Source organism: Streptopelia decaocto (assembly GCF_964273445.1).
Source record: "Streptopelia decaocto genome assembly, chromosome: 13".
Classification (NCBI taxonomy): Eukaryota; Metazoa; Chordata; class Aves; order Columbiformes; family Columbidae; genus Streptopelia; species Streptopelia decaocto.
The window spans coordinates 8701787-8719165 of NC_138668.1; the positions used below are offsets into that span (position 1 = coordinate 8701787).

The 17379-nt window shown below is 55.0% G+C and overlaps 1 protein-coding gene across 1 annotated transcript in view; it reads right to left on the minus strand.

The window, feature by feature from the left end:
* The window catches only part of LOC309445439 (ankyrin repeat and fibronectin type-III domain-containing protein 1-like), a 203300-nt gene that overhangs the window by 11526 nt on the left and 174395 nt on the right, over nt 1–17379 (minus strand). Inside the window, exons 6-11 of the mRNA XM_082064255.1 lie at nt 3684–3885; nt 3173–3380; nt 2724–2918; nt 2354–2467; nt 1626–1723; nt 123–213 (exon numbers count right to left, since the gene is read on the minus strand). Coding sequence (XP_081920381.1) covers nt 123–213; nt 1626–1723; nt 2354–2467; nt 2724–2918; nt 3173–3380; nt 3684–3885 — 908 coding nt within the window. The remainder of the gene's footprint in view (nt 1–122; nt 214–1625; nt 1724–2353; nt 2468–2723; nt 2919–3172; nt 3381–3683; nt 3886–17379) is intronic.

The window sequence follows — 17379 nt, forward strand, 5'->3', positions numbered from 1 at the left end:
TGCTTGGCCCGAGACTCCAAATGCTGCCTCTGCTCCCAGGTCCACTAGACCCCAACCCAGCCTTCCCCCAATCCATCCCACAGCTGGTGCTGGCTCCTGTGGGCATTCCCAGTGGTACTTACTGGAAGGGATGGCAGACGGGGGCATGGAAGCTTGTGGGGGACCCCAGCCCTTCATGTTGTAGGCGGACACCCGGACGTAGTAAGCTGTGCCCTGTGAGGAGGGAAGCCACACTCAGTGTTCCAGCACCTCTTCTGGCTCAGTGTGTGAGGGAAGAAGGATCCCCTTCAGCCCAGTACACCAGCAGACCACAAGGAGTTCTAAACTGGAAGCCCGCACCATGGGTCACTGGCTCTGACCTCCCCCAGCTGTACAAAGCTCTTGTTGTCAGACACTAGAGAATCCCCACAGCCTGAGTGGATGGTTTTGGGGGAGGCAGAGGAGAGACAGGACATTGCAAATGCCCCTTGCCAGGAGATGCTCTGGCCTCAAAGACATGGGGTTTCCACAGCCTGGAGAGTCAGGGAGCTGCCTTTCTGCTGGGATGTGCAAGGATCCAGCCCCCTGGAGAGAGGGAGCTGGCTCAGTGCTGTCGGGGGCTTGTGGCATGGCGACAGTAATCAAAGGCCTCTGATTAAAGCTCAGTCAAGCTGCTGGATGTTTCAAGGCCTCCAGGCACTCATGAAGGCAGAAAGGAGTCTGCAAAGCAGTTCTGAAAGCATGATGGATGGGCTCGGGCCAGCTCCTTGCAGCAGCGCTGCTCTGGGCTCTGCTTGAGTACCGTCCTGCCACGCACCAGGGCAGCCCTCCCACCCCTGCCACCATGGCCTTGGTTAAGCCCCTCCAACCACATTGAGGGATTTCCTGCTGCTCAAGCCAGCAATCCCTGCCTGCCCTGGAGCTTCAGTGCTGCACCTCCCTGATAAGGGCAACCCCATCCATTCCAGCATCTCCCCGTGTTCCCATCCTTGACTCCATCTTGTCGCGGTCCCCATCCCACCCTGTCTCCGTCATGCTGGTCCAATGTGTGCCAGGGACAGGACAGCAGCCCTTGGGGAGGGGCCAGCTGACAGGCAGCCTGGCCCCTGAGGTTCTCAGGAAGATAAAACAGCAGGGAGTCCCAGCCTCAACCAGCTTGTGACCTTGTTGAGCTCCCACAGATGGAGACGGGGCTGGTTTCCCCCTCTCCAGTGAGCAATGGGGCTGGTGTGGGGGGTTGATCTGTGCAGGTGGCAGAGGAAGGAGCCACTGATTTATTGCCCAGGAGGAGCATGGGTGGAGATGAGAGTGGGGGGGACAGAGGATAAATCAGGCGCTCGATGAATGGGCCCATTCTGCCTTTCAGCCGGGAGTCCCACGGCACCCTGTGTGGGGATTTCCCCATTGTCAGGGCAGTCACGACTGTGCAGGGACAGTCAGATGACTCTTCTGGCCCAAGGCTCTTGGCTCTGCCCATGGGCTGTGCTGAATGCCACTGTGACACAATTTTATTCCTCCTGCTTGAAATGATGCCCCATCCCCTCCAGGGAAGGACCCTATGGGCTGTACCATGACCAGTGGCTTTTCCTGGCTGTGGACTTTCCCCCCGACAGCCTGAACCTCTGTGAGGTGCCCCAAGAGCTCACCGACACCAGTCCCCGGATGGTGAAGTGCAGGTTCTTCAGCTTGTCGATCACAGCCTCCCCAAGTAGCGGCGAGAAGGTGGGGGAGCAGCTCCACTCCACTGAAAGGAGAGAGACCCCAAGGTGCTGCATGGCCCTGGAGCAGGGACAGGCCAGCGGCTGGCTGCAGCGTGTCAGGGACAGAAGCTGCTGAGGGACTGTGGGCAGCACAGGAGCTGGAGGCAGCAGAGTGAAGGCAGGGGAGAGGGGGAGCCACAGTGGGGGAACAGAACATGGAGCTGTGGTCCTCCTCACCGAGCCATGTCAGACAGGGTCAGACACTCAAATTATGGGTCAAGAGCTGAGGACAGAGAAAATTGTCCCAGAAGCTGAAAATATCTGGTTTAAGAGGGTGAGGGGCACAGAAGTAGCAGGACAGCAATGGCCCCGCAGTGTGCAGGGTGAAGGGGCACCAAACAAGTTGCACCTTGAGTTTTGCCTTGGTGCAAGATGGTGGTTTGGTCCAGCTCAGAGCGTTTGGGTGGCTGAGCTGTCCAGCAGTGTGCAGCCCTGGCTCCTCCTGCACTCGAGCACAAACGTGGCTTGACAGGGGCTTGGCAGCACTGCCAATAGCCCTGGCCCGCTGGCATGGCACGCCCAGGGTGAGCATCCCAGAGCATCCTCCTGGCACACCTGAGGTGCTTGGAATGTATGCATGTCCCCTGTACTGGTGTGGAGACCCCGGTCGTTACCTTTGTACTTGGTGACAACAGCAGAGTTGACATTCAGAGGCTCCCAGAAGGTCACCTGCACCGAGGAACTGCTGGCCACAGAGAGGTGGACATTGGTGGGGGCATCCGGCACTCCTGGGGACAGAGAGCACAGAGACCGCTACGGTGAGGATGGTCACTCTGAACCCCTCAGTGTCCCTCCTGGGCCTCCCCAACACCCAGGGACATGTCCCTAGAGCACTCACACCCCGTGCATCTACACAGCAAGCCCTGGTTACAGGGTGCAGAGATTCTCTGACAGGTGCTGGTGCCTGGACCACGCACCATCCCACTCCTTCCTCCAGCGTGGGGGTTGTCCCCCAGCCCCCCCCAGCCTCCTCCGGGCACTCACGGGCATGCTCAAACCCTGCCTTCATGCGCTTGTACAGCCGGTATCGCCACTCCCAGGCCCTGAGCTGCTTCTCCTTCTCGGAGCAGTCGGTGTTGGGCGCCTCGTTCACCACCTGTGCCGTCAGCTCGTTGACACGCTGCTCCGCTTCCCGCACCAGCGTGGAGAGGTGCAGTGAGCGGCTCTCCAGGCTCACAACTGTGGGGTGGGTGGGCACGGTCGTGGGTACCGGGAGGGAAGAGAATGTGGTTAGGGCAAGCCCAGGCTCTGCTGGCACCAAGTCCTCACCCCGAGACCCCATCCTCCCCTCCACGTCCTGCTCCTGGGCTCCACTCGAGCCCCCGCTACAGCCTGCACCAGCTGGCCAGTGAATGCCTCCCCACCTGCTGCCTGGGGTGCCCCGCTCCACCAGGCTGGAGACCCAGGTGATGGGCTCCCACACACCAACTCACAGTGTGGGCTCTCCTTTGCTCCCGCCTGCAGCAGGGCCTTGGCGATGGGAGCATTGTTGGTCATGATGGCGATGTCCAGCGGCAGCAGCCCCTCGCTGTTGGGGGTGTTGAGGTCCAGTTCCTCGGGGCTGTACTGCTTCAGCAGCTCCTGGACCCTGTCTAGGTCCTGCAGCTCCACGGCCTCAAAGAGGGCAGCATTGCTCTGGAACTGGACAGAGGGAGAGATGCAGGTCAGGTGAGCATGGGGCACCCTCCTCCAGCCCACCCAACACCCTCAGTCCTTCACTAGCATCCCACTAATCCAAAAAGGGGGCTGCCCTGGTTCCAGAGGCTCAGGAGCATTAGTTCCTTGCAGACACAGATGGAGGATGCTGAGCAAACACTAGGATCAGCTCCAGCTGAACCTGCTCCAGGGCAGCTTCCACCCAGACATCAGCATCGCCCACGCATGGACCCTCCATTCCCATCTTTCCAGCTGTGGTGTCACTGGATGTCGCCAGGGTGCACTGACCAGGTAGGACTTGCGGAGCTTCTCCTTCTCGCCCCTTCCTGCCAGGCTGCCCTCGTCGAAGGACGTGTAGTTGACGCGGAATTTCCCGGACAGGTTTCGGTAGAGCCTCTTGGCCGCGTTCGGTGAGGAAGGGCCTGGCGGCTTCCTGGCCTGCGCCAGCTGCAAGTCCCGCATCTGCTGTGTCATTTTAGGCGAGGATGACCTGGGAAAGGGCAAGGAGGTGTGGGGAAATAAGGCACATCTGCAGCGTTGGGACAGAGGCATGACCCAGGAGAGCCAGAGCAGCACTAGGGCAGCACTGATGCAAGTGGCTGCAAGGCAGCTGCTGGTGCCAGCAGCGCCCTTATCTGTTCCCAGCTGAGGTCAGTTGTTCCCCCTTCCCATGACTGCTACACCGCTAGTCCTGTGGGGTTGCCCAGGGGCTCATATGAACCCTGTGGGTGAGAAATTTCCTTCTAGATCCAAGAACCAGTCTGACCCCACACTGTCCTTGAGCCAGAATGCCCCAACCAACCTCAGGATGCCCAGTTCTGGAACTGGTCCTATCCATCACACCAGGAAAACCTCTCCTTACTCCAGTCTCTGCCACCCAGCTCCTACAGAGATGAGCTGCCCCATCTGGGGTTGCTAACGCCCCCTCAGCAGTGGGGGCCACAGACCCCAGCCCTGCACTGGGTGGGTGCTGCCCACCACGCAGCTGGCTTGGAACAGCCCTGCACACTCTCTCTACATCCATCCTTCTAGCAGGAACCCTTCTCCTGTGCTTATGGCCATCCCTCAGCCCTCTTTGGTACGTGACTCTCCTTGGGGTCTTTATTCCAGCAAAGGGCACCCTCTGAAAACAAAGTGAGAGCAGAAAATGGGCAAAGAGCCACTTCTAATGGCACTGAGACAAGACCAGGTCCCAGTGGGGACCAGTGAACCCTTGTCTCCAGCTCACCAGCAGACCCAGGCTCCACAGCTGCTCCTCATCTTCTCCATCCACACCAATGAAGCCACAGAATCTTTTCTCCACCCTGATTTTGATTTCTGCTTTAAACAGCCATGATAAATACATGCAAGTCACTAGGAGAGCTGGCATCTTTTCCTGGCTTCACAGAAGGGGAGCTGCCCCTCTCCCAGCAGCCAGGACCCTCATGTCCCCCCCAAGACCTCATCCCCACCAGACGAAGTCCCCGTTTTGTTTTCAGTGCAAGCATGACCTTGCTGCTGTGTGGGGCTGCTGCCCATGAGTCATCCCTGACAGCATGGAGGGTTTTCACTGGCGTCGAACATCTGATCCCCCTCTTGCCATAGCCCATGGCACCGTTCCCAGACAAGGAGCATCAGGTCTAAAGAGCATTTAGCACAACTACACTTAACACAGTTTCTCTCAGTTTTGACCTCATACCCCTGTGTATAAGGTCAGATATTTAGGGGCAAGGTCTTCCCCATATCACTTTATTGCTTAAATATCAAGCAAGGGGTAAATGTGATAAAAAGCATGACAGTTGTCTAGAAGGTCATGCCAAAATGCGACCATGAAGCTGTGCCTGTGATGATGATGTTTATAAAGCCATAATCAGGAGTCAGGATATTAATAACAACCTTGCTACGTGCTCATCATCGTCCTGACTTCAGATCAGGCACAGTGGGCTGCAGAAGTCCTTTAATGATTTTACCTTTTATTACCATGATATTTAAAAGCAGAAAATTATGGGGAGCTTGGCTTCTGCCAATCATTCAACTCATAAGCTTCAGCCTACAGATTTGGAGGTCTCGAGCATGGACCAAGCCGCAGTGTTGAGTTACTGCCTTGGATTCCTCCAGGGATGGGTGTTATCTGTAGGCAGGGCTTTACAGACCAAACAGATGGAGAATATCAACCCCATAAGCTTCAGGTGGCAAGACACCCCTCAGCAACCATGCAGAGGTTGATGAGATCCATGCATCAGGGTCCTGCTGGTTCTGGTGGGGAGGAAGAGGAGTAGCTCTCCACCATGGAAGGAACAGACCTGCAGAAGGCAGGGACAGGTTAGAGAACCAGCCCTGGGCTCACTGGGACCTACCTGGCTCTGGATGCAGATACTCAGCTCACAGCCATGGCAGCATGAGCACATTGTGTTTCACCATGGACATGGAGCAGCTTCTGGCACGGCCAGTGCTGGAGGCTCCTCATACAGCACAGACAAGCCTCTACAGATGGCAAGTAGAAGACCCCAGACACCAAAGGAGCAGAAAAGCATCACACAGTTCTGCTGTTACTGGTAGAGAGAAATGAAGAGAGAAAAGCCACCCATGTGCAGACAGGGTGCTCTGGCAGGAAAAGGCAACCAGGAAGGCAGGTCCTGACCCATGGACCAAGCCCAAGAAGCAATACACTGACATACTTAGGAAAGAGAAATAACTGACTCGTGAGACTCTTCAGCAAAACCTCGCCTTTTCTCTTGTGTATAAGAGTTCCCTGCTGCCCGAGGCCTCCTCTCTCCCTACTCCAGCTGCTGCTCAGAGGTGAACACAGCTCTTTGAGCAGGCTCAATGAGGCGCCCAATTCCTCTCTGGTTCTCCTGCATCCAAGGAGGAAACAATGCTCTCCCATATTAGGAAAGGAAGGAAGACCCCAAAAGTACCTCTCTGGAAGCTGGGTTAGACCCTGTTGTAACAGATTCCTGCACCATCCATGTCTGCAGAATCAAGGCTTAAAAAAAGGAGTGGTGCATTGGAGCAAAACCACTTTTTTCTGCCAATTAAAATTCACAGTAAATGACCCAGTACAGGCAGACTCCACAATCTGGAGGAAGTTCCCTCAGAGATGGTAGAAACAGAGGCAACACAGAAATTTCTCACTATTTTCCCTCATCTGATCTGCTTTTAATGAGAAGTAAATAGACGGAAATTATTCAGAGCTCAGGAGTGAACATCTATCTATATTAAACCAGCTGCCCCAAAGATAAAAGAGTTTCCTGCCCTGTGGTTATGAGTCATCTGGACTCAGTGAAATAGTCCTGATTTATCTAGAGCTAAACTGTGCAGTGGAGCAACTGATAGCTGCAAACAACACCCACACGTGTCATGTCCTCAAGGTAAGACCAGCCAACACCAGCTCACCCTGATGGCAAAGCCCCATCCTGTGGGGAGATAGTGGGATAGGATCCCACCTCCTCTGCTTTTACAGTCTCAGTGCAGCTGAACTAAATTTATCTTGATCACAATCAGTTCTTGTTGCTAATTATTTACCTACCTACTGCAAACCCTGCAGCTGGGATGGGTGCTTTGTCTGCCCCAGCAGTTCAGCTTTCTGTCTGTGGGATGTGTTTGCAACCATTAGGGAGCTGGTGCATACATCAGGTCTGCAATGCCTTAAGTCCATGTACCAGCAAACTTCATGGGGAAGGCTGAGGTTTTGTTAAAGGATGTGCTAGGGCTGGCCAGATCCATCTCATGGAACCAATGCAATGAGGTTTTTTTTTTTAAAGCACATGAAGATGGATGTGCATGACAACTCATTTTATCCCTCCTTCTGCAATGAACACAAGCACATCTACTGGGTAGTTTATAACATTGTGGTTTCTGCATATTCTGGGTTTTAATGTTTCCAAAGCTGCAGATCTTGGCCTAGTAAACAGTGTTAATAATTGTTGTAATTATATGATTTTAAGTGCATTTTGTTTAAGGGCGTAGCCTCTCCGAGCCTCCAGCAGAGCACCAGTCCATGTCAGGCAGGGCAGCCCTGTCCTGCCAGCAGAGCCCTGACCCGGCCTGGCTGGCAGGAGCTCTGCCCACGCTGAGCCCAGCAGGACCCAGCTGTCCTTCCCCGAGCACCCATGGGGACAACCCACACCGGGCACCCATGGCACCAGATGTGCAACCCCCAGGGCACTCTGTCCTCTGCCACTACATGCTCCTGTCTCCAGGACAGAGGCTGGTGGTACCCAGACAGGCAATTATTGTCCTGCCTGGAGGGCACCAGACGTGGCTACTGGGGATCACGAGCCACAAAAAAGATCAGAGGGATGGAACATCTGTGAGGACAGGCTGAGAGAGTTGGAGTTGTTCAGCCTGAATAAGAGAAGGTCTTGGGAGACCCGATTGTGGCCATTCAGTACTTAAAAGGGGCTGATAAGAAAGATGGGGACAGACTTTTCAGCAGAGCCTGTTGTGATAGGCAAGGGGTAATGGTTTTAAACTAAAAGATGAGAGATTCAGGTTAGACATGAAGAAGAAATATTTTACACTGAAGGTGGTGAGAGCCTGGCCCACGTTGTCCAGAGAGGTGGTAGATGTCCCATCCCTGGAGACATCCCAGGCCAGGCTGGACGGGGCTCTGAGCAACCTGAGCTGGGTGAAGTTGTCCCTGCTTATTGCAGGGGGTTGGACTGGATGAGCTTTGAAGGTCCCTTCCAACCCAAACCATTCTGTGATTCTATGGTGGCCAACCCACGACTCCTCCCACCAGTGGGAGCCTGGGCTGTGAAAAGGCTCATGTGCCAGCAATGCTGCTGCTGGTGGCAATGGCCTTCCAGCCAAAAACTGAGGCTGCCTGGTCCCTGCCGCCCCCCACATCGACTATGGAAAGGATGAGCACACAGGGGCAGACTCCAGCCTGCTGCAGCAGACATGAGCTCAGTGCCATCGTCCTCAGGGTTGGTGTGGGTGGCTGTCACTTTGGGACGCTGCTCCCCACCGTCTGCAGCCTGATGCAGCAGAGAGCAAAGGCGCAGGGCTCCATGCATGAGAAGAAGGGAGCCCAAGGGATGGAGGATGAAAGGTGTTAATATTTTGAAAGGACAAGGTTTGGAGTGGGGGGGAGGAGAAGGACTGGGTCCTTGCAGAGACTGTTGTAGCCTCGTGGCACCACAGTTGTCAGTGGTACATTAGCACCGGGGATGCTTTCCTGAACCTCAGTTCAATTCAGTCACAGGGTTATCCAGAAAATAAACAGGCAAAGGATAGGAGAAGCCTAAAAAACAGTTATTGGGGAGAGTCAAGCCCAACCCAACCCATCCAACCTCATCCCAAACTGCGAGTGTGCATCAAGAGCTCAGCCAGTAAGACTGACATAGAGGCTGTTTCCAAAGAAATCTGAGTGCAAGGGGTCTTTCCTCATTCAAACACACTCAGTCATGTTTGCCCTTGGTGCTTGCAGGGAATCACACGTTACGGCTGCAAATGTTTGGACACCAAATATTCCCTGGCAGAGGCCACTTGAGCTCCTAACATGCCCAGCAGCTCCTTTCAGCTCATGGGGACACGAACCAGAAGCACAGTGTCCAGCACCAAGAGCAGCCGCTGATGCGTTCACATTTTCCACACTTTCTGCCTGAGTATAAGCCATTCTTCAGGACTGGGGAAATAGAGACTGGATCCAAAATGGAGCATGAGTAGGGAAGCCCTTCCAAAAGAGTGGAATTTCATAACCCACCAAAAGGCACACTCAGAACTAGGACAAAATGCTGTGCTTAGCATCCCTGTAAGGCAGTAGGACTCACAGGAGCAGACTGCACACCAGCTACCCATCCTGAGATGGATATACCTTGAAGGTATTTAAATATTGTGTGGTGACCTGGCCATACAAAGATGGATCAAAACACTCCTGCTCTGTGGAAACATCTGCGTGCCTGGAAAATGCACTTGCTTATTGAAACCTGGGTCCAGGAAAAGGCACCAAACAAGATCCAAGGCATTGTTTGTTTGTTTCCTACATATTTTCTCTTTTTTCCCCATTTGGCAAACCCACTGGGTTTTGTTTTGAATGGAGCCGAAAAGAGCATGCCTCTTTTGTTTAGCAATAACAACTAACTTATATAGATCCTGCTCCTGCCAGTACATTTTTGTTGGAGCTCCAGAAGCCCAGCGCTATTAGCCCAATGCTCGGAGGAGGTCAGCATGGTGCAATGCCAGGAGATGCTGCACAGCACCCGGGTCGGTGCAGCCTCCCATGTATCAGGCACCAGTTTGGCAATGTTGGTGTGGCTGCACGGGGCCTCTGCCATCTCCAAACCAGGCACACCACTGGTGCATGTAGGTGCTTCTTGAGGAGCTTGGGACCCAAGCCAGCAGAGAGCAGACCCCATGGCCACACAGCCCACCACATTGTGGCACGGCACTGGATTTGAGAGCTGACTCCCAGCAGCTCAGTACCTAAATAAGCTGGAGGAGAAGAACATATCCTGAACGAGATCTGCAACATCCTGCCAGCGTTCAGCGCCCTGCAGCTCTGCAGGGGAAGAAGCAGAGGATTCCGCTGTGAGAGCAAGAGGGGGTCAGCATCACGCCTTGCTGTCCAGGCTGTTCACTGAATCAGGAGGCTTTTGCACCCCTTGGGGAACCCTCGCGCAGGGGTCATGGCAGCAGGGAAGGATGTGGGATAGACATGCAATGGTCCCACATCACGTGGCTGGTGGGCAAGTTGGCAGTGTCCTCCCGAGACATGGCCATGTCCCCCTGGTGTCACACAGCAGGGAAGAATCTGCCCACACAACTCACCCCCTGGGCACCTCCCTCCTAAATCATAGGCTCTGAATTTGGGAGAGATGGAGACTTCAGAACTCCAAGAGAGGTTGAGAGCCAACCAAGTAGATCACTTGAATCCCAATAATGTGTTTTAAATGAGCACAGGAGGAGCCTGTGGCTCAACTCCTGTTAAGATACGACTCAAATCAGACTTTGAGTTCCTCGGTTCCCTATGACAGTCTGCCATCACAGTCAGGACTGCTGTCGCGCACACCGTAGTCACAAAGCAGGACTGTCCTGGCTGTGCTCACACACACGCATCTCTCCAGGGCAGCTCCTGCCCTGCCTGCGCACACCCCTCACACAGCATTGCCAGGACAGTGGGACACTTCTCCTCAGGGACCAGGATAAGGGACGGCGTGCAATGACTGGCTCTCTAGTCAAGACAGATGATGCTGACATTGCCACTTGAGGGAGGGGAAATGTAAAATGCCAGAGACTCACACTGGCTCCATCCGTGGACCAAGCTCAGAAAGGAGATGCTGGAAGGGAGAAGCAACATCCACGTCAGGCTGTTGGCTCTGCACCCCAGCCCATCTGTGCTGGTTTCACTGCTTTCATGAGGATTTACCCCAGTAGAGCTCTGGCCCACCCTGCCTGCAGGCTCACACCTAGAAGATCTGCTTTCCTGGTTTGCGCTACCAAATTTCTGAGGGGACCGAGGTGAGCAGGTATGGGCATTACAGACCGAGGGTGTCCCTGCCTGGAGGGGTTCAGGAGCCACTGCTCAGGATGCAGCATCCTCCCATCACCAGCACCACTTGTCCCTGGCGCAGCTCCTGATGCCAAAAGCCCCCAGTCCCTCCTCACCAGCACGGGCACTGGGGATGGCAGACCTGCCACTGGGAGCAGTGCCCAGTCCTGGGTTCCCACCCCCCAGCCAGGGTAAACCCTCCTCACTGCACTCCCCCCAAGTGCCATCCTTTAATTGCTGCTTGACATTAAGTATGTGAGCAAGGAAGTCCTGGGTAAATGTTCTTGCTATGGGAACACACAGTGCTGAGTCTCTTTAATTATATTGTTTTTGTTTGGCTTTTTTTATTAGTTGTGCTGCGGCTTCCCCTCCCTGACAGGCTAGCGAAGCACACGCTAAATATGGCTGGGTTTAAAGTCCGTCATGAAACCCGAACCACGGCACCAGCCTGGCTGGACTCCGTGCAAGCCAGGGTTCCGCGGGACACGCATTCCAGCCGCTGCGGTCCTGCTCCGGCCCTGTGCCCCCCGCCCCCGTCCTGCTCAAACACCCATTGGAGCAGCTCAGAGCAGAACCATCACGTTCCCAAACACCTATGCAACCTCCTCCTCCTCACCCCACTAAATCTTGCTGGGAAACCAGCCTAAGCCTTTACTCTGCAGACCTCAAGTTGCCCCATCATCATCACACCCATCACTTCTGCACTGGTCCCCATTCTACCCTGTCTCCATCACACCCATCACTTCCACACCGGTCCCCATCCAAAAGCGCCCTGCCCCACACCTGCCTAGCCCACCTCCAGGCTGCCCCTCGGGGCCAAAGAGCCCTCTTGCCACCGGCCACACCGCTTTCATCTTCCTCAGCCCCCCTTGTTATTTTAAAGGCATTCCAGAGGATGCTGTCAGGCTTGGATGTGGTTTGGTTGGGTTGTTTGTTTTCGTACTGGAGGTTTTATGATCGCATTGGGAACGAGCCCTAATTGAGCTGCAATTCGAATTGCAGTCTGTGGGTATTTGTTTCATTTTTGGAAGGGCTTGAACGGCAGTGCAGCTTAGGCTGGAGAACGCATTTGGTTTTAACTGGAACCTGATGGAGACAGGACTGAGCAGGACGGGCTGCCCTGAGCTGTGACCAAAGCTGATGGGGAAGCCCTGCGTGGCCACTCCAGTGCCAGGTACCCACGGCAGCAACAGCAGCAGCGGGTGCAATGCCAGCCCTGTGACCACCCAAAAACCCAGCCGCTGGCAGGCAGGAGGCAGACGGAGCCAGACCTCCGGTGCCGAGAGCCAAGTGTGCCTGGGCTGGGGCTTGCAACCACCCTGCAAACCCCTGCGTCCTGCGAACTCCCACACCCTGCAAACCGCTGCGCCCTGCAAACTGCTGCACCCTGAAAACCCCTGTACCCTACAACCCCCTGCACCCCCAAAACCCCTGTGCCCTGCAAACCCCTGCATCCTGCAAACCCACGTGCTGCAAACCCGTGTCCTGTAAACCCGTGTCCTGCAAATGCCTGCGTCCTGCAAACCGCTGCCCTCTGCAAACCCCAACCCCCTACATTCCACTGCATGTTGCAAGCTGCTGCCCCCTGCAAGCCTCTGCACTGCAAGGTCTGTGACCTTGTGCTCCCCCAGCACCCCAGAGAGGGAACTCAGCACTGCTGCCAGGGCTGCTCAGCCCCAGGGGCTGGCTGGGTGCTCCTTGCTCAAGTTGGGGGCTGCCTCCAGACCAGAGCTGCTCACAGGGACCAGGCAGCAGAAACTAACAGGACTTAAAGGTCAGTGCCCATACTGCCCTTCACAGGATCTACGTTGGTGTCAACTTCTGCTGACCATGCCCCACGCCAACTGCCAGAACTAGTAGTTCAGCCCCAGCACCCAAAATGTGCCTGATGTTTCTGGCACCCACAACCAGCTGGACCTTTGCAGGTAGAGACAGGAGGACAGACAGGGTTCCAAAGCACAGAAGCACCAGAAGAGCACTTGCTCTGCATTGCAATGCAGCTTCCTCCGGTCCTTCCAGGATCTCACAAGCCCGGATGCTGGCACAGGTGAACAGTGCTCTGGAAAACACCTCCGACCTGCTGGCACCATCGCAGCTAAATCAGACTTCCGCATATTAAAAGCGGATGAACAGCAGGGACTCGCTGCCCCTCTTTCAGGAAGAAATCCTATCCCGGCTTGGCCTGCCAGGAACGAGCACCGCTCTGTGCTGCGGATGCATGTGTGCAAACTCTTCTCGAGGGTATCAAATGCAGAAGCTGAGTCATACGACGCCTGGTCTCAAAGATCACTGAAGGCAAAAGGAGGGAGGAAAAAAATATCTCGATGGGGTTGCAGGGCCCCAGCTTGGATCCAGATGGAGCAGCAGGGGGATGCTCAGTGTGGGGATGCTCAGCCATGTGGACAGGGCCCGCCTGCCATGCAGTGAGGAGCGAGAAGGGGTATAAGGACACACTCATCTAAACTTGTCCCCTCACTCGGGCCCTGACACCACCTCTTGGCAGGGGAGCAGGACAGGCTGCCGGTGATGCTGCTGTGGCAACCCAAGCCTGTGCAGTGCCAGTGGCTGCACCTGAGCACTGTCCCAATGGGAGAAGGGGCCATGGGGACTGGGATGGCATTGCCCCAGCTCCTCTGAGGGCTGCCACCATGTACCCGCACCCAGCGAAATGCCTGGGACCCCCTAGAAGCCAGGAAGCAGCACTAACTTTTCTTCCCCTATGATGGCTTGAGCATGTCTGGGAGGGATGTTCTGCACTTCAGCATGGCCTCAGACCAGGGTAACATCCCACACGGCCTCCTCCTCACACCTGCTGAGACCCACTGGGGCCCTCCCCACCCTGAGGCTGGCTCCTCCACACCACTGTGCCCCGCTCGGGGATGGTGAGGCTCCGCAGCACCCATGCACCCAGGCCCCCTCTGTTATGGTTCAGACGTTGGCTCAGCTCCTCGCTTTGCTGGAAACAGGGCTCCTGGGAGCTGCAGCCCCACTGCCTGGTCCTGAGGCTGCAGGTCACCCCAGCACAAGAGCGCAGCCACATGCCATGGAGGCTGAGGCCTACAGACTCATCACAGCAGTGCGAAGCCATCAATTTGAACCCAGACCTGCAAGGATGACAAACAAATCCTTTAACCTCCTGCGCCACCTGGTGCCACCAGGAAGAATACGCTAGTGAGATCTGGCTTTCATCAGAAACCACCTCTTCTCCAAAACCATAAAACTGTAGAAAATTGGCCCAAGAATTACTTCTGGAGGTCACCTGAACTCACTCCCCCATACATGTGGCTGGTCTCCATCCTCTGCCAACTACATCCCACCAGTGCTCTGCAGACCTCCAGGGGACCTCCCCAGCCCTTTGCTGGGATGTCCCTTCTGGTGGAAACCCACCTCCAGTCCATCGTCCTACCCAAGCCATCCAGCTAGACAGGGGCCAAGCTGCTCAAGCATGCTGAAGCTGCAGGATGGAAACCAGCACCGCTGGCTGAAGACTTCCAGAGCTGCACCCAAAGGGGTTATAAAAGGCAGGCCACAGACATTGATCTTGGTGGGGAGGAGGAGACAACAGCCAAGACACAATGGAAGAACAGACAAATGCACACACCCGGCTCCAGAGCTGCTGCCCAGCTGATAAATGTTATTGGAGTCAGAAAACCCCTTTCCCACTGGAAGGCAACCAGCGGGACCCAGCCAGCAGCGCTGGGCACACTGGCTGCTACCCACAGGGTGTCCCTGGCACTGCTACCGAGAACAGCCACCCCCCAGTGGCATGTCCCAGGCTGCCTCCCCGTTCAGCACAGATGCACACCAGGAGCTGCTCCCGGCTCGCTCCACAACCAGCTCCCTGCCCAGCACCCACTGAGGTCTTCTCCTCTGACAGGAGGGACCAACCCCACCATGTAGTCCTGGTGCTGGTGTTGTGCCAGCACCACCCACTGCAACGCGAGAGGAGCTGGTTCACTGCCACCCAGCTACAAAAGCACTCACGTATGCCAGAGCCAACCTTCCCTCCGTGCATCTCCAGCGGAGCTGGGGTCCAAAGGCTGCGATCCAAGAGGATAAGCCAACTTCTTTTTTTCTTCCATTTTGCTAGAAAATGCCCCACAAGCACTCCTGTAATGGATGAGGATATTTGCCCACCAGCCAGGCCTCCTTTCAGCCGACCTCTGCCTGCTGCCTCCATCAGACTGGAGCTTTCCCACCTCATGCCATTTTATTCTCCCTCTAACTGCAGAAAGCTTTGACATATCATCAGGTGGAGAATCTCGCACTGAGCATAACAGAGCCTACGGAAGAATTGTCAAAGCCCCCAGGACAGCAAGTAGAAAAGATTTCCACCCTAATATAAAAGAGCAACATTAAAATCCATAATAATCACCAGGACAAATCTCTGACGGTCAGGACACACTCATCCATCCATGCATCGATGTGACCAGCACTGCTAGCACACCCATGGGAAAGGCAGGGGTGCAAATGCCCTTTCCTGAGTTCTCACAGGACATGGGAGCACAGGGAAACACTCTCCTCTCATTGAGCAGCTTCTCCTGATCTAGAGACAAGACACTGCCCAAGCCAACCTGAGCTCTGGTCCTTGCTCCGCCACTGAGGACAAGAGGCAGGGGATGCCCACAGCAAGTGCCTCAGTTCCTATGCATGGGAAACGGAGATAAAGACAAGGTTGTTTTTTGTAAAGTGCTTTAAGACTTGCTAATGAGGAGGACCAACCCACCGCGTAGGCTCTTTGCAGTCACCACTCCTGTCCTGGACTCATGTGGGCAAAGGGGGTGCCCCTAGAGAATGGGGGTGCTGGGTGCAGCTGGAGAGCAGCGGGTGCAGTGGCCAGAGTCTCTTTGCAGACAGGAACTTCAGCAGCTTGCCTCTGAAGAGCTCTTCCAAGCATGCACAACCATGCTTTCCAGAGGCTGACAATTTGACCAAATCTGTCTTGATTTCCACCAGGAATGCACCAACCCTGCCAAATTTCAAGTCTCTTTTCCAAAGCGTGGAGGCACCAGAAGTTCTCAAACAAAGAGACGTGAGAAAAAAAAAATATATTGGCAAAGCTGCCATTTTTCCCCAACCTTCTGCTGAAACTTGGGAAAATGAAAAAAAAAAAAAAAAGAGGAGAAAGTTCAGGCTGAGGCAGAGTGAGCATGGAAAAATTCAGTCCAAACAGTTAAGTTTGGCAAAGGTATAAGCAAACAAACTTCCGCTGGAAAGTGTTATACAGCCTTACTACAGCCTGAACAACAGGCGACTGCTGCTTCGGCTACAACCAATGTGTTGGGCGAGAGGTGCCCTCCTCAGGGAGAGGTGCCCTTGTCCTCATCCCTGTCCCCTCCACGGCAGGACACACGGTGACTTCACTGCAGCACAGAAGAGCAAGGGTGGCAGGGTCCAGTGGCCACAGATGGTGCTGGAGATGGGAGATGGCAGCACGGGACAAGAAGAGACCACTGTGATGCCAGCACCTCTGAGATCTCTCAGAGCCCTTGGGAGATTCCTGTTCACATGGTCACACTGAGCAGAAGCTTTGAGCCAGACCTAAACCACTTGGGGAGTGGAGATGCCCTCATGCTCCTGAGACACCCAGCTCATCCCACCATGCTCCTCACCCTGCTGTGTGCTGCATGACAGCCTCCTTGAGACCAAGGACCTGGAAAGCCCCTCTAGGTGCCCACTGTGTCCTGGCACATGCTGGCCTGGGAGGCCGCATGTTAACACAGGCTGGCTCAGGCTGCAGTCACACCTTCTGATCCACTGTGCCAAAAAGACCTCAGCCCAGAAGGTTTCTCTTCCTCCATTACACACAGTTTTTCTAGTGAGAGGCCAAACGATGTAGTATGAACACAGATGTGGAAGCCAGCAAGTGTCATTCCTGAGTACAAAACATGGTTTCCTCTGTCACAGACCACCTGGGTGACCTTGAATAGGTCACTAAAGCCTTGGTGCTGCAATGGGGTGCCTACCGTCCCACCCAAAACCAGAAAGCGCAGCAATTATGGCAGCATGGTCCCAGCGTGGCCCAGGAACAGCTCTATCCATCTGCTGGAGTTTTCCACCTTGGGTGAGGAGCAGCTGCTGGGGCAGCAGATACCTCCTCCATGGTACAGCAGAAGGATGAGGTGAACCCACTGGTTCACGAGGAAGGCAGCCTTGGGTCTGTGTGATACAGCATCTCATTCCTGACCTGCCTGCATCATTAGGAAAGAAAACGGCCAAAGAAACTTCATGAGTTCATGTGAAGTTCACCCAAGTGAAGCTCTGCTCCATGAGCAAAAACTGCTTTTCTGCTTGCCACGAGCCTTCTGGAGCTCATGACCGGGGCAGAGCAAGGCCAGGAGAGCGCTGGGAGGATGGGACCTCTTGGCAGCCTCAGCCTTCCACTTGCACAGAAAGCAGGCAAGTGCTCCACCGGCTTATCCACCTCCTCGCTCAAGGAGCTCCAAGAACACGCTCACAGCTGAGGTTCCCTCAGAAGACAGCCCCTTGGACAGCCAGCAAGACACCAGG